Below are 23174 nucleotides of genomic sequence, written 5' to 3'. Positions count from 1 at the left end.
TATGGAAGCGAATAAAGTAGCTCATGAACGGACGTGAAGTATCTGCTCCCGAGCTCAAATGTACCCTGATGAATAGTAAAAGAAAAGTAAAACAATTCAAAAAATTCTGAAATTATTTTGTGGTAAATTTTGACAAATGTTTTGTATGCTTGCAAAATTTCAACACGAAAGGACATTCGAGGAAGTCATGAAAAAAGCGATGCTCCAAACATGCTAGTTTTGAAAACATTTTGGAGTACTTTTTGTTTACCACAACTTCCATGAATGTCATTTCGTGCTGAAATTTGTTGAACATACAAAACATTTTTAAAATTTTATCATAATTTTTTTTAGAATTTTTTCTATATATTTTTAATTTTACTGTGGTGCATTTGAGCTTGGGATCAGAATAGGACTTTCACTCATGAACTTGCTAGGTTCATGAAATGTTCCATGACAAGGGGTTGTGAAATGTTCCATGACAAGGGATTGGTTCAAGGAGCCTATGGAAATATTGTACCTCTTCTTATAAACGATGTAACCATTGTTTCTAATTAATAAAGGTGTTTTTTTTAAAGATCATGTTACCACACATTCACTTCCATGATGTAGACTTGTACGATTCCCATGGTTATATCAGTATAGCACACACTACTGATATGGAGGAGAAAAGAACGACCATCATATTCCCTTTAACGAAGAGAGCGAGAGAAAGCCCAGCAACGAAAGTTCTTATGCCCCTAAAACTAGGATAACAGAGCCACCAAAAATGAACGCGAGAAAGGCAATATATATTCTTAATGGCATCTCTGGATGAGATGTAGGTACATCAAATAAGACACAGGTGCGATATTTATGTCAAAGCGCAAACGAAATTGTGGTATTTTGTCAAAAAAAATCTTACACTACTTCTGGACGGGGAGAAAAATGACATACCAAATCCTTCTCAAACAAAACAAAAAGTGACTCCTGAAATTGCACAACCTCATCCAGAGAATATGTCGACGACGTGATAAAATCAAGAAACAAATATGTGGACAGCAGAAGACAAAGAATTGAATCTGCTGCTCTGTTACAAAAAGACCTGGTGAACTGATTATACTATTGGGCTTACTTACTAGCTAGACTGTCTTTCAATAGGAAAATACATCACACCTCTGTTAAACATACATTCTCAGTTCTCTCGGTACAAAGGAACTGCTCAATATAACTCTACATGCTGGAGTTAGTGTGCTACATACAATTGATGTACACGACCCATACCATTTACAAAATGGGAAATTAACTATTTCTCAATACCTTGCTGCAAGTATTGAATCAAATCGTACCCAGCGGTGGTCCATTTGTTGTAGGCATCGACACATGTCCGTACCATGAAATTGGCCGCCTCGCGCTCATTCATCTCTGGATGAAACCGCTTCCGAAGATTAGCAATGGGCTCTCCCCTGCTAAAGCAAGGGAGTCCACTGTCCACCATCAACTGTACTGTAGTTACAATGCCATTCATGTGTCTCCTTCCCGCTAGGTATCCCTTGACACAGAGTCTGGACAGACAACATTGTAATCAGAACAATGCAGTGCAAGGTGAAGGTCAATGCAGTCCATGGATTCGTACAAACTACACTTCATATAGTGTTCAGTATCGTTTTCCAAACAACATAGAAAGTTTGCAGACGGACAATCTCCCTCCACAAATTCATACTGAGAGGGATAGCTACAGTTTGCATAACTTTATGTACAAAAGGTCGCCCAACTTTTTTCCCTCCCCTTACATTTTCTAGGCATAATTTTCTCTACAAAATGTTTCAACCTATATTTTCTATGCATAATTTTATCTACAAAGGTCATGACTTTCTTGCCTAGCTCCCTCACCCTTGTGGTGGAAAAAGTGTATCAAACTTGCATAAATTGCAAAGACATGTACTCCCTCCGTTCCTAAATATATCTTTTTAGAGATTTCAATTGAGACTATATACGGATGTATATAAGACATATTTTAGTGTAGATTCACTCATTTTGCTCCGTATGTAGTCCGCACTGGAATCTCTATAAAGACATATATAGGAACAGAGGGAGTATTAAAGAGTCACTCCCAATTACAGTTTGCTAGAACTGTGAAAAAATTGCATACCTGAGAAACTGATTCCAGGTGTCACTCTTCATAGTTCCAGATGGATCAAGCAATTGAGTCATCTCATGGCTTAGCTTGAAATGTGCACTCTCAAACCCCATGTTACCTCCAGGGGAAATCTCCAAAATAAATCCAAAATCAATATGAACTAGTCTCCCCTGGCTGCATAAGCAAGGTGATGGTTAAGTGATTATTCCAGCTTTACGCGGTCAATTAATTATATAGGACTAAGTTAGAACCTATCAAAGAGAAGATTGCCATTATGCCGATCCTTCGGTTGAAGAAGCAGGCTGGCAACAGCATATCCAGCACTACTAACAATAAACATTTGACGTGCAGCTTCAAAAGAAGGTGACCCTACAGGGCCATAATCTTGCTGAAATATTTCTAATAAACCACCATCAGTTGTTTCACCCATTTGATTTCTACTCCGAGTATTTGGGACAACCTGCAGCATGCTCAGGTTAAGATGTATGAACCATACAGGAAAGCAAGAACAACAGCCAATAACTCTTTCCAAGACCACTAGTTGGTTCCGTAGTCCATAGGGTGAAAAATGAAACAATTGCAGGTCTATGCTGACCTCAATTATGCCTCGTTCAGGGCCAGTGGGCAAAACACCATAGGGAAAGAGATACAGGTTTAATCCGACTGCTTCAAATATGTCCCTTAATAGGGCAATAACTTGAAGGGCCAGCACATCCTGCCTACAGTCATCACCAACCTGTCATAGCATAGAAAGTTGCTTGTAAGAACTGTCAAGCACAGTGAACGATATAAGATTACCAGGACAGGATGAAAAATTATAACATTATCGGAAAGACGTTGTAGACATACTACCTTTTCAAACTCCTGAACTACAAGTCAACTAAAATGAACTTGACCTCACTTTTAATTAGTTTACACTCGACCGAAGTAATTTGTGCACCTTTATCATTATGCCTACAATATTGTTTATGGTGTAAATTATAATGACGCAATTAATCAAGGTCATTTTAGTATTTCACCATGTTACCTATAGTCCACATGATAACCATATTGTGGCAATGATAAAAGTGTATTTACTAACTGTCATGTCAAAGGAACTATTACGGTCTGTTGCCAGCAAAATCAGAATGAGAAATGAGCCACCATGTTGATAGCTAGCTTTTAGTTGCACAAAACCACGACAGCAGCACAGAAAGGCTGTAATCAAGCCTAAAAAATAAATTGTGTACAACTGCACCCAGAAAGCATATGTTTCAGTAGGACATGCACGCGCGTGTGCATGGGTGTGGTGGTGTGAGTGTCTGCAGTCTGCACTTGTAACTTTTTTAGAGAACATGCGAAAAGTAGTTGCATATCACGTATAAGTACCCAGGTGACAATGAAATGAAACTAATAATGAGATTATCAGCAATGAACAATGTGACTGAAACATGGTGGGAACTTTCAGTGGTAACTTTGTAAAATTGCCCACCCAATTTTGTAGAGGTGAAGATATTTCTCAGGTCAAGGTTCCTACCACAATTGATGTACCTCAACAAATTTAGCACTCTTTTTTTCCTAACCTCAAGCTGTACGTTTTTGTATCAAGAGAATGCAAGACACCAAAAAAACACTGTACAGTTCCCATGGGAGCCTCTGATCATACTTGAGAAGACTGTTCCCAACAGCCGCAGGTTGTACAGTGGTTTTAATTATGCTGGTCATCAGCTTATGACATGATTTGAAAATCGACGCTAAGCTTTCCAGGTCCTTGCTATATAGGCACACATCGGTTTAAAACCTTGGTATGGAGTCAGCAATCTCATTGTCCTTCCAAAGACGGAAATGTGAGCTGAGGTTTATGTTCCCATAATAATAGATAAATACACATGACCCAGAATTATAGGTTTACCCCCATGAAAGAAATTAGCTGCGCAGATTTCATTGCGACAAAAGAATTATTTACCTTAAAAATGCAAGCCTGTGGCATTACATCATTTGGGTTCCCGTCACGATCAATCACGTTAAAAGTAATCATTATTGGAACTTTTGCGGCAGACTGGAGAGGAATACCACTGTCCAGCTGTATGCCCCGTACTAACTTGTTTGTTGCAGTAGGTAGATAGAGGTCGTCACCTGGAATAGTAATCTTCTCCAGCTCCCTGCATGAAGAATTCAAAATGATGAGTTCACTAGCACAAATTTCCAGATGAGAAGAAGTTCTCTTGGTAGTAGGGTCTTAGTTCTTCAACAAAACACAAGAATGAAATTTCTATAAATACCTTTTAATACCAGCTCTTCGCTCTTCCTTGGGGAGAGGGAAAAGAACACCAGAAATCGAGGTGACCTTGTCAAAAAAATCAAACTCTCTTTCAAACATGTCCCGAGCTTCCTGAGTGAAACCGTCAACAATTTTCTGCCTAACAGCAGGAAGCAAGGACTGGAAAGCATTGGGCTGAAAAAAAAAATGTTTAAGATTATACACATTACCTTCAAAGCTTGCAATGTGCTTTGGCAAAACAGCACACATTACTATGACTAAGTTACAAGATAAGAAATGACCAAGACAAGATTTTACTCAGAAAATGTTGTGCACTAGGCTAGAAGAGGCACTTGGCCCTGGAAGCAAGTTAGATATATAGAGATCACGGGGATCCTCTCCCTAACTTGGTGCTGGGTGGGCCATATACAGTACGTACAAAACAGAAAAGCATCAGACTAACACGGCGACTGACATACAAGACATAGAGTCCTATGTTCATGCCTACTGTACGTCTGAATATAATATGGATTCTTCCCGTTCAAAATAACATTGCACGACTTAACTGTTCAATCCATCATTTATTCACCACTACAACAGCTTTACTTGCAAAAACGATGGAAGTTAATTTCATGAAGCGCATGAGTCAAAAGTAAACAAACATTTCATAAAATCTTTCAGGTGCCTTATCAAATAAGCATAACCCTGACTACAAACTAACATTCTTGCTGTCCCTCAAGCTTATTAATTTATGGGGAACCAACCGTTACAAGGAACTTCCATAAAGGGGCTGTAATGGATTTTTTTGGGTAATGCAACAGGATACTTTGAAACCCAAAGGAAAATGAAAGGAAGATTCCAGCTATAGAAAGATGACAAGGTGTTGTACCTTTGGGGCAGCTCCTTCCTTTTCATTGTCATCTTCCTCACATTCCCCCTGGAATTTCCAGTTTGCAAATGAACAAGAAAGTCAGCGAAGAATTTCCCAGTAGGAATATGTTAGAGAATAAAATAAAATTTATATCTTCATTTGAACAAACACAAGTTCCCATAATTTTAGAAATATAGAAAATACAAACTAAATAATTTCACCTGCAGATGCCATATTAAGATGTGAGCAAATATATTACTTCTTCGAGCAGCTCCAAGCAAGTATCCTTCAACTAATTTCTGATGAGATAAAAGGCAAGGAAAAAAAGAGAAGCACATTATTATTTTTAAGAAGGTGACATGTCTTCTACAAGGAATAATAAATCAAAATGCAGATTTAATTATTACTACCTCTGATCCAAAATAAGTGTCGCAGTTCAAAACTGCGACACTTACTTTGGATCGGAGGGGGTAGTATTTTTTTCTGGTCTGCACTGATAGAAACACATGGAAGAAATTCTCACCCCATCATCGTATCTGAGAGACTGTACCAACTGTGGCATAAAAAAGGTGACAGTCTCAGGTGGATAAGTCTCCATGACACGAAGAACATATGCCATAACACGGGGATGTCCTTTATAAGGAGAGGTAAAAAACTCCAATGCCTGCGTAACAGAACACGGAGCCCAGTGTGGAAGTTGCTGTAACAGTGCTGAGTTTTCGTCCACTGCCTTTGGAGTGATGAAAAAGGGTAATGCTTCAGGAATTGTACGGAGCTCCAGTATGTGTGTCTGCAAAGACAAAAAAAATGATATGGCAATTCACCCTTATCCCTGAAACTGAACAGTTGGTAGGGCTTAAAGATGCTCAATATAGAATGAAGCACTTCTTTTTAAACACGAATGAAGCACATTAGACGCTTCATTTAATGGTCACATGCATTGAAGCATAAGCTTAATAATGTGAGAGCATCCACTAGTTACAAACTTCCAGTATTGAAGTATAATCATTGAAACTGAATCTGTGATCGACGGTCTTCCTAGCAAACCAGACCAGACAGTACTTCGGCTCTGGTTGAACCGGTCTGGTTCGGTTTTAATGACTATGGTTAAAGGTAAGGGGAAAGTAATCTAGAAAAATGTAAGATAATGACAAGAAAATAAAAGGCTGAAAATGCTGAGCTTGCAAGCATCACACAGTGCACTTTCTTATCTTCAGATAAGATTTTTCTCATGCCATTTAAATATCCAGATGTCACACCCAAAAGAAACTGAAACCATAATAGCCCAAGCCAGCAGTATGTTATATTAGGTATCATGATTAACAAGACATAACTGCCAGTTCGTCATTTTACCACAATATGAATTTTACCTCCATAGGTAAGGCAGCCAACATAACATTGTCACATATCTATCCTTGTACTTATACATTTTTCTGTAGTTGATACATTCAAGATATCCTAACTAATTCATTTCTGATTTGCCATTTGACTACATACTAATAAGACATAATGCATGGGGGCAAACAGATCACAGCAATGCCCTTAAAATAGTGGCAACTCTGGTTAGGCAGTGATAAAAATTATTGCATGTTATTCTAAATTAAGTATATTCATGACTACATTTCCCTGACTAATTTACAAATCTTTAAGAGTAGATAATTATGAAAGATAACATCTTCAGCTAACATTAAGTTGCGAAATGCAACAAGAGATAAATATTACATTTCCTGTGAATGAATGCCTACAGTATAGATGAAATGCGGAGATATTCCAAAAAATAACTTAAATGTGAAGAAAGGGACACAATGGAGAACTATATCTGAAAGGCAGCAGCTATAGGCAAGAACCATACCTGTACCAACTGAGTAATTTCAGACTGCAATGTTGCATTTGTCGGAAACCTCATAGGCATAGAGAGTGCAATTCGAGGATCAACAGCAAAAGCAGTTCTGCAGTGATCAATCCATTTGTCTGAGCTAATTTTGCCACGAAATGTTGACGTGTCTCTGCCCAGATATAATATGCAACACATGTGAGTTTAAACTCATAACACAAATAAGAAACAATAGATAACATAATATCACAGTAGTAGTTACTTTGTGTTTATTGGTTGTGCCCAGACTTCAAGCCTGTCCGCCTCATTCTGAGAAAGCATCAAAAGTAATTGCTTACGCTTTTCTTTCGCAGTTGCATAGTTATCCACAGAACCCCACACTGGGTGGATCTGATCCGCCTGCCACCAAAGGGAAAACAAGAGAGAAATGTTAAGCTTTTCACATAGATAATAGAAGTGAATGCCACAGCACCCCCATGGGCACATGCGTGCAAGGAGGGCAGCAACAGCAATATTAACTTATTAAGCGTAGCAGCAAATTAGGTCCATGCATTAGGTTATATATTACTTTGTTAGTCACATTCAACAATCCATCTTTATCTACTGCTTGCATTCAATATTCAATTGGTCATCATATGTAAGAACTCCAATAAGTAGAGTCGATCTAGTTCAATTTTACCAAGAAAAGAATAAACTGGTAGCCATCTCTCTCTTTCTGTCTCTGTGGCGCACCTTCCCCTCCTGCCACACTCCTCCCTCTCTCCCTCCCAGAAGCTCTCCTCTCTCCACCAAGTTATCTCCCCGTGTTTTATATCACAAGCACAAGACTGGATATGCATTTAATGTTCGGTGGGGAAGGGCAGAGAGATAGAGGAGGACTATCATACCGTGTTAAGTTCACCTTCACGTCCCTGTGGCTTCGAACCAGAATCAGTGGAACTGGTATTTTGCAGATTGTGCACAAATATTGAAACAGACTGGGCCTCTCTCTGAGCAAAACTTTTGTTTGGAGACTCATAAAATTCAGGTGCATAAGCAAACCATCCCAAAGCAGCACTGCAAGAAAAGACAGGACAAGCAAACTATATTATCAAGTACCATAACATAATGGGAGGAAACAGAAAAGATGCAAACTTGCATATCATTACATAAGCACGACGCATAAAAACAAATTTTGAATATTACATGAACACGTTTAATGAAGAGGTAGACGACGCATACAGAATACTCAACAGCACAGTATCAAGCTAATAACAAGAGATAAGTGTCCTAACCACATGTTCATAAAGTTTATTGAATTACCAAATGTAACTTTTAGCAACTGTAGCAATTGTATAGTACTACTATCCACCTTGTGACGAATGATCTTCTCAACTCCCTAAACTTGCTAATGCTTGCACGTTTGCTCATAATCTCATGTAATTAACAGTATAAAGCGTTGTGGTATCTAGTCAGCTTGAGAATCCTGTGGCATTCAGTTCTCGTCTTTCTCAAATGCATTATCTCTCTCTTAATTACACCCTTTATTCCCAACCTTCCCATCCTAATTGACTCTGACATCTTCCTCTTAACATGATTTCCAAATAAATATTATTTGCACCAATATGATTGAAAGATATAGAAAGCAGCAAACCAAATATTGCAGCAGAAATATCGTAAAATACACTGAAGAGCAATATAGTAAGACAAGGAAACTGTGTAACGAATTGATTATTACCGGTATACTCTGTCCTCTAACAACTGAAGCCCCATATTACATTTCTGCAAGTTAAATTGATCCTGGCACGAGCAAAAGTTCAGACCAAGTTGCATCGCGGTAAAGAAAGTGCCAGTAGCAGCAGGATGGTGAGAAAAATGAGTTGGAGACTTCATCATCCCTTGCAGCATACGGCCTAGAAGTAGAAGTTGCTCAATGCTATCATGCCGAACCACCTGTTTAAATAACACGCACACAAGGTAGCTGATTAAACAGCACAACAAGAGAACAGCGGATGTATAAGATCTAGCTAGCAATCAATCAAAACATTGCTTAAAGGGTCAATAATGAATCTTCATTTTATCCTATGGAACATCACAAGGCGACTCTTATTTTGGACCACAAAAAATGCAAGCAACTTTAATTATGTACTGACGATAAAAGACATCAAGTTTTGTCACTTTTAGTACATACATAAAGATGGTTTGAAGACATAGTACGAGGGTAAGCAGCATTTGCTGATAATATGCAGAGAACAAATCAATCGCTCATGGAATGTTAAAGATTCTAGTTCCACAAGAAAAAATATCAGGGCATTAAATGATTACTCCCTCTGTTACAGAATATAAGGTGCATCAACTTTCATGGAAGTCAAACATTTGTATGTTTGACCAAGATTATAGAATAAAATATCAACATCTGCGATACCTAATAGATAAACTATGACAATACTTTTCATGATGTATCAAATTATAAAAAATTGGTATTGTATACATTGATTTTTTTCTAGAAACTTGGTCAAACATGCACAGGTTTGACTTTTGAAAAAACTAATACACCTTATATTTCAGAACGGTGGGAGTAGTAACGTAATTGCTTGCGAAGATGTGGTTTAGAAATGCAACACATTTGCAGACTACCAAAAGTACCGCCAGACCATAAACACAAAAATATTACCCTATGGACAACCCTATATTCAAAATGTACAACTCTGACCAGTTTGAAGCATGTCTCAGCGCATTAATGAAAATCTAGAAACTACTTGTGGTATAATCGACATATACTTCTGCCAACAGGAGAACCGAAACCATTTAAACTGTTTATTATTCGGCACTGACTGGTGTCAAATATAGAAGTTCTACACCAGATAAATTAATCCTGAGATAAGTGACAAGTAAATACCAGGGGAGAAATTTCCTTTATATAACTGTAACTTTCCTTATTTTAAATTATTTTAGAAAGGCGGAATTTTCTTATGCATCGTTTGATTTTCTTCTCCCTCACATATTTCCCTCCATATTATTTGGTCTGTCAAAATAGAACGTGTGAAGAACCCCTCTCTGCAGCAGCGGGTTTAAAAAAAAAAGTCATGAGTTATAGTATATCAGTAGATCTTCAGCGGTGATGTCTGTCATGATCCAAACAAGACACAAACTGAACACACAATTATACATCACCATACATTGTCATATAAGGTTCAACAGCTGTAGCATAAGAACAAGTGGAGTTTGGTTGCATGCACAACATCTTAGACAGGCAAAGAAAACAACTGTAGAAAATCACAAGGCAAACAATGAAAAAGTCTGGTTATAACCTCAAAGCGATCAATAAAGAAGCCGAGCCAGAGCCTATGGGCAATTATTGCTTCAACTGGATCCTTTTCTGGTGGTGCCTCAGGTTCACCAGGAATAAGATGTGGCCTCAATTTTGCATCAGGCCCACAGTACTTCATATCAGATGCAAACAAACCACGTTTTGTATCCATTGTCCACAGCCATGCATCAACAAGTTCTGCAAGCACAAGAGGACCTAAAGAAGGTGCTGCAGAAACTAGCCACGTCCAGATATAAATTCCAGTCTCCATTGCATCAGGGGTAGAAATATAAGCAGGGCACCAGCATAGAAGTCGTATAAGCTGAGAAAACCCTTCCAGATTCGTTCGAGAATCAGATACCTGTGTTACACATTAGAATACAATCAAAGCCAAGAACTAAGGAAGTAACAAACCACCTAGGTGCAAACAAATTACCAGATGATCAAGAAGTAATGCTGTAGCCTGAGAACAAGTTTCACGAAATTGTGAATTATCTATTGGTTGTTTTTCCGCCGTAACAACAAAGTCCTGAAGAAGCCGAACAAATTTGGACAGAAAAACTTCATCAAATGACTGTGGGGCCTGCCCAGACTGTGTACCAGGAGGAGACACACCCATGTTTAAGCCGCCCATAGTACTGAACAGCCTTCTCATACCAGCAATCTCCCCTGCATGGTTACATTTCACAGTTGCACTCACTACTGCAGTTGACAGTACTTCCAGGGTGATGTCAGGTGCTTCTTTTCTCGCTCCTGATGCTGCTGCAGCAGAATCCATAACTGCTGGGATATTAGCAGTCCTGATGCCATTCCAATCATTCTTTCCAATACAAATACGTATCTCGGATAAAAGTGAGACAACATCTGCCGTATGCTGTGTTCTTTGTGCACCACTCGGCTTGCAAAAGTTTTCCTAAACAATACCATTAAAAATATTAACAATCAATATATGCATTGGGTGGCGGGGAAACAAAGAGTACAAACTTTATATGCCAGCTTAATGATGCCTCTGGCACAAAGCTTGTGCAATAAACGATTCAAGAAAGGCTGCCATAGAAGTATAGTGCTGTGACTAAATCCTGAACCCTAAAATAATCCAGCAGTTGGTGCTCACAAGCATTTTGTATTGAGAAAACTATAATTGGGTATGCAAACGAGGATAAAGAAGGAATTTCGTAGTCACAAGGCGAGAGGAAGAATAGATGAAAGAGGCGACACTTACTGCTTTAAGAGCATAGATTGTTTACCAAAATAGTGTGAAAACTGAAAAGCATGCTGCACCAAATATCTAATGAAATAAAAAACAATGATGTTTCAGTCAAAGTAAAACTGTGCCCTACAAGTGACCTGCAACCTTAACATTTACACGGTAATGACCATGTTCTAACAACAAATCATGCATCGGCTTCATACAAAGTAAGAATAATGGTGCTCAAAAAGGCAGGCCAAATAATGTTATATTGACTGAACCTGTATTAGGCCTTGAGTGGTACATGGAGCATATGAAAGAGCACTTGTTATCCATTCCCTAGCAATCTTCTGATATAGTGAGCGTATAGTGGCAACCCAAGCAGGATCACTGACAGGACCAGAAGTCAACTCATTATGAACAGATATTAGAAGTAAATCCAAGCATGAGGAGTTCCACAGAACCTGAAAGTTCAGTATACTAGTGTCATCAGTGTGGCTCAAAACAAATAACTAAAACATGAGAAGCCAAATCAAAGCACCTAACCTGTGGAAATTTTTCCTTCAGCTGAGTTAACAACTTGACACTCAGATCACGAACATGTTCATCCCTTTGTGACATGCTCTTTATAAGGAAGCCAGCATGAACGGAAAGAACAGATTCTCTCACATTAGATTCTTCGCCTATGTCAGACGTACGTTCCTCCTGGGAACATAAAATACACTTAATCTGGTGCACGGTTACAGCCTTACAGGTTACAAATTTCTCATCTCTCTAAAGATAAAACAACAGTAGTATAATTCGACAGATGAACTACAGTCTACAATGCAAAGTCGATGAACGGAGGACGGATAACACCAATGCAGATCAAATTCCTAATGTTGTATGATGCAACATCTAGAGCCGATTTAAAACCTTGGAACAAGATGCAAGTAATGTTTGATGTCTCATACTGCCCAAAGGAAAACTAAAACATCTGTCTGCCAGTGCATCTTTGTGCATCTTTTCTAACAACTGTGTGTCTCAACAAGAATCCTAGATATGATAACATGCATCTGAAACACTAGGGAAATGTAAGTGCCTGGCAAAAGCTGTCAAGGATGCAACAATGGCGTAGAATGTGTGTTTCTTTCACAACAGAAAGCTGTAAGCCTTTTTTTACTTATAAAAATCGAAGGTGCCATGAGATGGGGAGTGATTTGATTCAACAGAAAACAACAGAGGACATAGCACATGACGGGATACAAAGACAACAGAACAAATGATTACATATTCAGATATTCTCCACAGATTGTTAATTAAAGTATGAAACATACCAGCCATGACAACATTGTTTCAAAAGCTCTGTGCACAACTGCCGTCAAACACTGAGTTACTGCTGGTGTCAAGTTGGGAGTAAGCAGATACTCAAACACACAACCGAACGAACTATTTGATTTATTCAATGTAGCTGAAAGTATGCCACCACTGCCGCTAAAACGCAATATCTCAAGGAAAGCAACTGCGAGGAGATATGTAGCTTTAACTCCTGAAAATGAAAAATAATGTAAAAACAAATTAGTGGGATACTTCACAAAATTCCATCTCTCATGTGTACCATTCATGCGAATAAAGCCAGGGGAATGCAAATCCCGATAATTCAGAACAAGAGGGAGGGCAGTGGCGAACATTTTTTTATTTTCTTTTAAACTGCAGATTTGCACTTGTGAAAGTTAATCCCTGTAGAGAGCAAAACAATAGCAAGAAGCAGTGGTTGGAGGTGTAAATTGTGCAAGTGCAGCAAATGGAACATAACAGGATGTACCTGTTGCACTATAATGAACTATAATTATGAGAAGAGAGGTTGGCTCTACAGGTAACTTCTGTAAGACCCGCTTTGTGATAATATTTTCAAAATAAATTGCACCGTGGATCCCTTCTTTTATGGTTCTCTCACTTGGGTTCAAAAAATGCAAACTCATCCTAGTAGGTCTCACTTGTAGGTCTCGCAGAAATCTGCATGTTAGACTGTTAGTTCAATCATCCAAATATGTGGACATTGAAGCGTTTCCCAGCTCTTTGATCTTTGTCATGTTCTGCACGTCATCCAGTATAGCAGTTGTGGGCCACCAAGGTGTGTCAAGCCATGGCATCTGGATCGTCAGACACATTGATGGGGAGGATTGGGCATGGCTTCCACCTGATATACTGCTCAAACTACACGAGGGCTGTGGGGCTGCACATTCTGGTAGCTCAACTAGCACATAGATATATGGGCCATTTGGCTAGTAAACTGCCAAGAATATTGTGAAACATAGGGACTTAATGAGACAGCCCTGCATGTTAGAGCATGTCCAATGCCGTCCATCAAAACGGACACCCTAAACGTCCGCGGACACGTCCGGACATGTCCACGGACAGCGCTAGCGGAGCCGGACATCCAATCCTATATACATCAAATGTCCAACTGCTGGATCTGCGTCGGCTGGGCCTGCGACTGCTGGCTGTCCAGCCTCTGAGTGTTCGTTTGCTGGGTGTTCACCTCCGGCCGGGAGTCGTCCACTTGCCCGTCTTCGTAGCCACCTCCTCATCATCCACCATCACACCCGGCTGAGACATTCCGGCAAACAGAGACCGGGCATCGACGGGCGTGGAAGCGGGCATCCGCGAACGGACAAGCGCCGGCGACTGCGACTTTGTGAAGGTGTACTCCCCGTTGAGGTCGATGTTGTACGGGACGTGATGGCCGGCGCTGACGGTAGGCGCGGGCTGCTTCTGACCGAGTAGTGATGGCAATGGGTTTTACCCACGTACCCTGCGGGTAGAAACCCTATTAGGGTAAGGTATGGGATAAAAAGTTACCCATGGGTATACAAATAGGAAAATCTGAAACCCATCGGGTAGAGCGGGTACGGGTATGGAATCGTATAACCCATACCTATATACCCATGTAGCCATATTAACAAGGATGGCCAAATTATGTCACACTTCGTGAATTTATGAACTCAAAATGTATCACTATGTGTTGCTATTTATGACTGTAATGTTGTTTTGATGTGTTGTTGTTTACGAGAAAGTGAAGTTGTTTATTAAATGTGTTGTTCTTTATATGTGTTGTTGTTTATAAATTGTGACTATTTGTTGCTTTTTATGGATGTGAGTTGTACAAATTGATGCTTTGCAAACATGGTTAATTCTACCCACGTGTATAGTCAAGGATGATGGGTAAGCTCAAGGGGGGTGGGTAAAGGTATGGGGTGGCTCCACCCATACCCAAACCCTGTGGGTGCCTTGTGTAGCGGCAAATTAATATGGCGGAATCATCTACACCGGACAGGGCGGAGAAGATTGCACGACCGGCACCCGCCGAGTCGCACGCTTTATCGGACGCCTAACTGGGTGACCGTCCGCTGGCGAAGCATCCTCCCTCTTCCTCTGTTTGTGGCGACGGGTGGTGCGTGTCACCGTGTTGACCTTGCGGGCAGCCAGCACCGATGACTCCTCCGCCTCAGGGCCCGTCAGGAATACGAACATCTCCGTCGGTACCTCATCCAGCTCCATCATGACGGTGGACGGCGAAACAAGCGGCAACTGGAGTAGGTGGCGACGGTGATCGTAGTGGAGACAGTGGGGAAAGGGCAGGCTTTCGTGCGGAAACAGTGCAGGAAATGTCCAAATGCATAGGCTCCGCCTCGCTTTTGTGCGGGCCGGGTGTGTGGAGTCTAAGGTGGCAGCTGTCCGGACGTCTACAAACCTCCCCCAAGTTTTTTTCGAGAAAACGCAAAGGTCCGTTTCATTGCATTAAAAAAAATAGGTACAGGTACAATCCTCCTAGGAGGTGGAGTTTACAAAAAACCTCCCCCGGGTTTGCTTCTGATTGCAGGAATTCAGACATGCGGACGTTTGATGTACGGCGCTGGACGGTACAAAGTGTCCGAACAGCGCGGTCCGGACGTTTATGGGCGGTTTGATGCACGGTGTTGGAAATGATGCCCTTAGGTACCTATAATGCATCACACTCATCCTATATACTTAAGAAGTTCATCCCCACTACAGGATTTATCTCTACATGCAGCCTGCCCACATCAGCAATATCGCCACATGGGCAAGTCTTGTCTTCCGTTTCTATTTGCATGATGTCACGTCGTGGCTTCCGTAATCAGCGTACGAGTATGTTTCTCTTTTTAAGACAGTCACCCAAGCCAAGCTATTGTTTCGTCTTCTGCCTTCAATAACCGACCAGTCTTATAATCGCTAAATCCTTCAACAGTCAAGCCACCGATTCGTCTCCTAGTAGAAATTGCTCCTGCATAAAGCCCAATCCTCCTCACATGCTCCCTTGGCTCTCCCACGGTCCTGGTCAAGGTAATCACACCCCATCTTCCATGCTCTCACCTTTTCTAGGACCACTGATTAGTAGACGCTAACGACGGGATTTTATTAGTCCCATGGCCTCTGGCTTCTTCTCACTTCCGGCTGCCTTTCTTCTTCGAGGCGCATATACGTTGCATCAGACCACAGGAGGGGACTCGAGCTTCCTATCAGTTTCTACTTCATAGATAGGTATGCGTTGTTTATGTGATCGGAGTTGTTTTATCTCACCGGCAAAAAAGAAGAGATGGTTTATCTCTAAATAACAGGGAATGCTTACAGCAAGTCTAATCGTCTAGGTTTTACCAATCCAGTAAGCAATCCGTCCAATTCGCCGTCCTTAGATAATAGTGGAAATAAAAATTTGTTACTCTCCTGCTAATACTCTGCAATTCGTTGAGCCTATATCAGTGCAATTGATGAGATTTTATTCAATCAGTCGTGCTACAATTGTGATATAATTTACATAATCTGCTACAAAATTTTACACATTTGAGTTTTTTTTTGCGGGTACACATTTGAGTTTTCAAGGATATGAAGAGTCATCAGCTTCATGTCATCGCCTTTCTTCTTCCATTCCCAGAGCCCTTGGACTCATGAGGAGGAACTGTGTGGGGATGTGGCTCATGGACCCAAATTATGATGGAGAAGGTGTGCTAGAGCTCAGTTACAGAGAGGCTACGTCGAGGTGCATGTGTATGGTGTACATCTGGTGCAGTTGTAGTAGAGGAGCAAGCCTAGGTAAAGTAGGGAAGTAGCATTTGCAATGGACAGAAGCAGATTTTTTTTTTTACTATATGTAGAAACAACACAGTGTCGTGGCAGCTGCGGTCCGTTTAAGGCACAGTAGCACGAGGAAATTGGAGAATGAGGAGTCCTGGGCTGCACACAATGGATAATACCAACATTATAATTTTTAAGAGGTCTCTCTCTCTCTCGTGGGCGCGCACACACAGACATTCACACATTTTCATAATATTTTTATTTGCATTTCCTCACTTGGACTATGATGGTAGTTCGTTGGTACAAATGTTAGATCGCTCAAACTAAATTGGTATTTTTGAGATATCCTGCTAAACTTAGATCACTCTAATTGATGTTTTGCAATATATTAGCAATCCAACACATTAGCAATGCGTTTATCGACTACAATATACTAATTTTCTACCCCGCAAAAAATATACTAATTTTCTATCCAATAAAGATTCAAATAAACATATATTTTCATATTTCTTTAGTGGTTACACTATTTTATCACTGTAAATCCCTCTTCTATGCGGCGCTACAAATTCCCGTAGCAACGCACGGGGCATCATCTAGTTTCTAGAGTTTCTTTGTTATATTTTATGGAGGGCAATTTACATTTTCTGGAATCAAACAACTATCTGCACAAGCCGTAAAGCACTCAACAGAGAATAAACATTGACCTGAAATTGTACTCATTGCTGCTACCTCAACTCGACCTCCCAAAGCTGCAGAAAGTGCAGTTCTCTGTCCAACAGCTGCCTTTTCATCACCATTGCCACGACGACTGCCTGGATTATGCAGAGCATTTAACTCTAGCTCATCTTCAAGCCATTTCACTGAACTGACAACCTGAAATGTAAAAAGTATACATGTGAGATACGAAGTCACAAAGTAATTCTGAATTTTCCAGTGAATATTATATACCATTTTAATTTATACAATCCCGTGTATCATACTCTTACCAAATATTGTAGTATCCATATCCACAAAATACAATAAAAACAGGCCCCTTTTAATGAAAAGTGGTAGATTTATTTTCAAGTTTTCCAAAACATCTAGACAAGCATCATACAAATTACAACTTCACAGTTAAATTCATAGTTCAAAAAAGCGCTAGGCGTTAATTGTGCGTTTTGCCACCGCCTTGCGCTTTACTGACCAAAGCGCATGCTTATGCGCAGTTATGCACAGATTAAACGTAGTTATGCGCAATGAGTTTTGCCAACGCCTAGAGCCTAGGCGCGCTTAAGCGCTCGCTTAGGCGCGCCTTTTTTAACTATGGTTAAATTCACTGATCCAAGTTTATTCCCTGAGCCTACCACACAGTCCTTCCAGAGATAAAATGATATTTATTCATATATCGGCCTGCTAAAAGAAAGCTAACAATAATATGGGGAGCACAAAGAGCTGTATGCAAAGTATACATTATATGAACCACATCTGTCCCCCTTCCATTACAAGCTATGTATGCTCAGTGACAGGAAATGAATTCAAACAAGTTCAGACTCCTAACTGCAGTATAATAATACTGTTTCCCAGCTCTTTGGTCCTAAAAAACTTACCAGCGGCGGAGATCCTTGTGCAATGCGTTGCACTGCTACAGACCATTGGCTATTCCACATGTAGGGTCCAGCAACAGCTTGCAGGGCTACACAGCTCTCCCCAGTGTTTAACGGAGTGGAAACAGGTTTTGTAGATGCCTGGTTGTTCTGTATCGGAGGAGCTAACCCAAACAAGACAATATAGAACCACAGGTTGCGAAACAATTTCAATAGAGATGGCTCGACAGAGGACACTGGATCAAAATCTGAACATATTTCAGCAACCGCAGGAAGTAACGGGCCCATCAAATCAGCACCACTCCTACAGTAATGACAATTACAGTAAGCACGGACAGTTAACTAGCACAAGCATAAGAGATGAAATAAAATTGTGTATGATAAATGAAGAGGGTACAAGAAAAGAATACCACGTACAGAATCAGGTGATACAACGTTAGTATTATACAAATTAGTAGATGGATTTATAATTCTACATGAGAGCCATTTAACCTTCGCAGGGAAAGCTACAAGGGCTAGATTGTTTCCTTCAGACTCTTCTATTTTCAAGAGGTGAGGGTCCCTACAGCTCCAGTCCAAAATTAAAATCAAGATGGCACGTAAAACATATTTACAAAACAAAATACCTGTAGAAAGTGTATACTCGATGACCAGAGTCTAGCAAAAAAATTGTGGCATTTAAACCAGAAAACAAAAATAAAATCCTAGGAAACTCATACAAAACCACAAATGAACAGAGCCAGACACTCATGACTGTTCGTTCATTCACATCACACCATGGTGAGTTAAGTATATCACAATCTAAGCAATACAACCTCCAGTCCATAATAGATGTTATTTGACTTGAAAAAGGTCCAGTTTTTGAACTCGAAACTCTCCCTTAAGTCCAGTTTTCAACCCTGAACTCTACAACTGTCTTGAGTTACAACCTCAAACATACAAGAAAACATATTGGCGCCTAGCAAAAACTGTGTACAATATTCAAGACGCAAAAACAAGATATATTTTAGCTTAAGAATAGAAAAATAAGATTGATGACAAAGCATCTCACCTCCCACTTTTAGATTCAGCGGCTAGCCCCACATCAGAGCACAGAGACAACAGCCTATGACGATAATCAGATCTGAGTTTTGTGCTAGTGAGGTTGGAAGCAACAAGTAAGAAACCTGCGGGAAGAGTCTAGAATTTTGTTGACACAGTTAGCATGGAACATGAATCAAAATTACAACTCTATGATAGTATATAATGTAAATTTCTTATTGGACTCATCACAGACCTCTGTTCGCTCAGCTGTTGCTTCTGATGGCAATGTGTTGTTCTCTGCAGCTCCTACAGCTTTAACCTTATCCAGGTAGCTTCTTGTCATCAATACAACGCTCTCACGGTATGATTTTTCAAAACCCAAGCATGCCACACGAGATATTGCATCTAACAACTGCAGTAGTTTAAATTAATTGATTACCATAAATGCTTTTGCTTAAACTTGAAACAATATCATCAAAAGTGACACATGGTAAGTACGTTAATGGGTAAGAGACAAAATTCCATACTTTTAGACGCAATAAACTTGGAGATGAAGCGTCACCCTCCTCTAGATGTTCAATGAAAAGGGGCAAGATCATGTCTACAACTTCCCATCTTTTCAAGCATACACACAACTCAGCCAGAAGGCGTACTACATTAAGTCGCATCACCGGAACTGTGTCTTTTCCTTTACCATCCTGCAATAGATTCACGCCTCCGTAAACAACCAGCCATTGACAGTTAATCATGCTACCGTGATGCATATCTTTAGTCGCTACAGTTAGCCAGTGTAAGTCCCATAAAGGAAGACTGACGGCAGCAGGGAAGCTTAATTTTTGTATAGAACACATTTTCCAAGTTCCAAGAATTTAAATTTCAGAATGACCCACCCTCAACAGTAAAACAAAGCAATGGGCAGAATTATGGTGCTTGTAATCTGCCATATCATGTATCTGCGACTCTGGTAGAAGAGATATTCCAAAATGTGCTAGATCCATCGCAAAAGACTCAACTAGCAAAATCAAAACAAAGATCATGTAGCTTGTTCTGCTTGCTGCTGGAAATTATTCTGATACCATGGGGAATATTGTCTTGATATATAACCTACCAGCACATCAGGTGATGACGCTGCAACTTTCTCCATGCACCCAAATAATGCAGCATACTATTACTAGGTTGAAATAAATTAAGGGTGGGTGCTTCCAGATTTCTGTGGTTGGATTAAATTAGCAGAAGGCTATATGACTATCCATTTCTTTGCTTACAGCACTAAAACACCCATGAGCCTAAATTTGGAAGAAGAAAAAGGAAAAAAACATAAGTGATTGGAGTTTTACCGCAAACAGAACACTAGCTGGATACTCATGTTTTATGAAAGCCATGCAAACCTATGACTGATATTGCCTTCTCGTTATCTTTCATCTTAGTGAATGAGGAGAATCCAGGTTATCAGAATAAAAGTTTATCTGGTAGGCATATTAGTATTATCCCCTCCAGTTCAGAAAGAAGAGTTACAGGTAAAAGCTTCTTTAACATGACCAGTGCCATATATATTAATATCTAGATTGACAACTTTCCACAGGAAAATGACACCAGTCACCAGAATGTTCGTGATTAAAATCACTTTCCTAATAATAAATCTGTTATTATTTTTACTACCATACAACCATGAATATTGGCAGTCAAAATGAAAAAAATATGGACAACACGCTATGTAATAAATGTAAAGAAACAATACTAATTTTTTGACTGGTATAGAGCACATGGAAAGATTAATTCAAAACTCACAGGTCATGAGTCTACCACAACATAAAGAAGTTTATGGCCTCATAGGAAAGAAGATAGCATCAATATTGTCTAGTCTAACCCAAATACAGAAAAAGTAAACACAGTTATAACTGTACAAATGATGCATCGTAGTATCTTGAAATTTTTGAAGATTTTAGGCGGACTGAGAGCACCAAATGCATGACCTTCTAGCTGTTTGCTGAGGTGATAAGTTCAGAAAACATCGCTTTTCAGTTCTCAGTTCTTCAATGTGCTGGCATGGTAACTTGTATATAACCAAGCATTTTATGTGACTGACACATGCTGATTGACAACAATTTTAAGCATCTTGCGCAAAGTGACATCAAGTAAGGTTGGCTTGTGCAGCTATGCCCTAAGGGTTGCAGGAAACCTTACTAGCGCATGGAATTTTCATGTGGTGAAAAAAATTAAGAAGAATACCTCTTCCTCATAATCATTCCGTTCACGAACATATGCAGCTAAACGCATAATGAATGTGTCAACTAGAGCCCTATCCTTTGTCCAGCCAAACTCTATGATCTCACAGCTCAACTTCACCACTGCCTCGAACAAAGCGCCAGGGCTACAGCCCGTCATGTCAGCCTGCAAGGGAATGATTGATTTCACATTAGGCAACACCTCCATAAAAGAAATCAGTAGTCCAAACAAGAGAAGCATGAGACCAACATACCTGCGAACATGTGCTGACAACAAGCGGTTTCAAGGGAATCAGCAGAACCGGCAGGAGCTGGCCCCCACGCGAGACTGTTATCTGGCTGATCCCATTGAGCAGAGTGCAAAAGAGCTCCTCACAAATCTTGAGTTTTCGCCAGGATGAGAGGATGCACGACTTGGTGGCTTCGATGAACCAAGCAAGAGTCTGCTGAAGCATATCCTTGGAAGCTTTGCTGTCAGCGTCCAAGACCGAGACACTCCGGACCAGAACCACCACCGCAGCTTGGCAACACGATAATTTGGTGTTTATCCTCACCCTCAGTTGTGCACCCTGCTCCTTCCAGTCCCGCTTCCTAATCTGCCAACCATCACCTCAAGCATGATCAGACCGCAAGCAAACATCTACCTTACACATGTACACGCGCAAATGCGAATGCAGACACCGACAGGCGATATACAGATGAAGGGAGAGAAGAGAAGACACCGCCTCACCTTAAGAAAATCCGTGAGCGAACGGACCTGCCATGCGGCAGCATTCCTGACCTTGGCAACCTTGTCGGCCTCCAGCCCGCCCTCGCCCCCGAGCATCTGAACGATGAGCCTGAAGGCGACCTCCTTGCGCTCGAGGGCCTCGATCGCCTCCCCCTCGAACTTCTGCACCGCCTCCTTGATCCCTCCATTCTCCTGCCCCGCCGCGTCCTCCCCCTTCCCCTTGGCCCTGGGCGGGGCCTCGTCGGAGCCAGGGAACTCGAGGAAGAGGCGCTGGGCGACGGGCGCGGTGTCGGCGGGGAGGAGCTGCGGGGGCTTGGCGGCCGCGGCGGAGAGGAAGGCCCGGGCGAGCGGCGCGGAGGCGGGGTCGGCGGCGTCGAGCGCGGCGAGGAGCGCGGCGGAGAGCGCGGAGGAGAGGGCGGGGGAGGCGGGCGCGGCGGCGAGGAGCGGGAGGAGCTTGGCGAGGAAGGGCGCGGGCGCGAAGGACTGCGGCCAGAAGGCCGGCGAGAGGAAGGCGCGGGAGGCGAGGAAGGCGAGGAGCGGGGCCGCCGGCGGGCCGGCGCCCGCGGGGAGGAGGCGCGCGAGGGCGAGGAGGGAGTGGAGGTGCGCCCGGGTCGCGCGCTGCGGGGCGGAGGAGGGCGAGGCGGGCGGCGCGCAGCGGGAGGAGAGCCAGGTGAGCTTGTCAGCGAGGAGGAGATCCGGGTGCGCGGCCACCAGGTCGCAGAGCTCGTTGAGCGCCTCCATCGGGTTACCGCGGCGGCAATGCGGTCAGATCATGGGGGGGTCGTCGCCGCGGCCGCGACGCAGAGCAGATCGGAAGCGGAGGGAGACGCGGAGGAAGAGGAGGGAGGGGAGGGCGGAGACGGAGATGTGCGCCCCTCTCTTTTTTCTTTGACGCGAGAGTGATTGGTGGAGCCGAGGACGACGAGGAGGGGACCTCGGGTAGTCGGGTTGGCCTCTCTCTCTCTCTCTCTCTCTCTCTCTCTCTCTCTCTCGGGTTGGGTAGTTTTTGGTCGCTCGGCG

The 23174-nt window shown here is 41.6% G+C and overlaps 1 protein-coding gene across 1 annotated transcript; it reads right to left on the bottom strand.

The window, feature by feature from the left end:
* Positions 1 to 967: 967 nt before the first annotated feature.
* On the bottom strand, positions 968 to 23089 carry LOC123095869 (phosphatidylinositol 4-kinase alpha 1). Its single transcript, XM_044517441.1, has 26 exons — positions 22155 to 23089; positions 21679 to 22020; positions 21429 to 21590; positions 19727 to 19897; positions 19453 to 19611; positions 19228 to 19355; positions 18180 to 18480; positions 17298 to 17466; positions 12837 to 13048; positions 12067 to 12225; positions 11802 to 11984; positions 10768 to 11244; positions 10333 to 10692; positions 8760 to 8974; positions 7930 to 8098; positions 7305 to 7441; positions 7061 to 7214; positions 5732 to 5998; positions 5430 to 5507; positions 5227 to 5274; positions 4360 to 4532; positions 4044 to 4239; positions 2694 to 2834; positions 2350 to 2558; positions 2111 to 2272; positions 968 to 1523 (listed from the first exon to the last, which is right to left on the bottom strand). Exons 1-26 carry the CDS (start codon positions 22893 to 22895, stop codon positions 1265 to 1267), a joined length of 5772 nt encoding a protein of 1923 aa, XP_044373376.1. The 5' UTR covers positions 22896 to 23089; the 3' UTR covers positions 968 to 1264.
* Positions 23090 to 23174: the final 85 nt, after the last annotated feature.

The sequence above is a fragment of the Triticum aestivum genome, chromosome 4D (assembly GCF_018294505.1).
Source record: "Triticum aestivum cultivar Chinese Spring chromosome 4D, IWGSC CS RefSeq v2.1, whole genome shotgun sequence".
Lineage (NCBI taxonomy): Eukaryota > Viridiplantae > Streptophyta > Magnoliopsida > Poales > Poaceae > Triticum > Triticum aestivum.
This window is presented reverse-complemented; position numbering and strand designations above follow the sequence as displayed.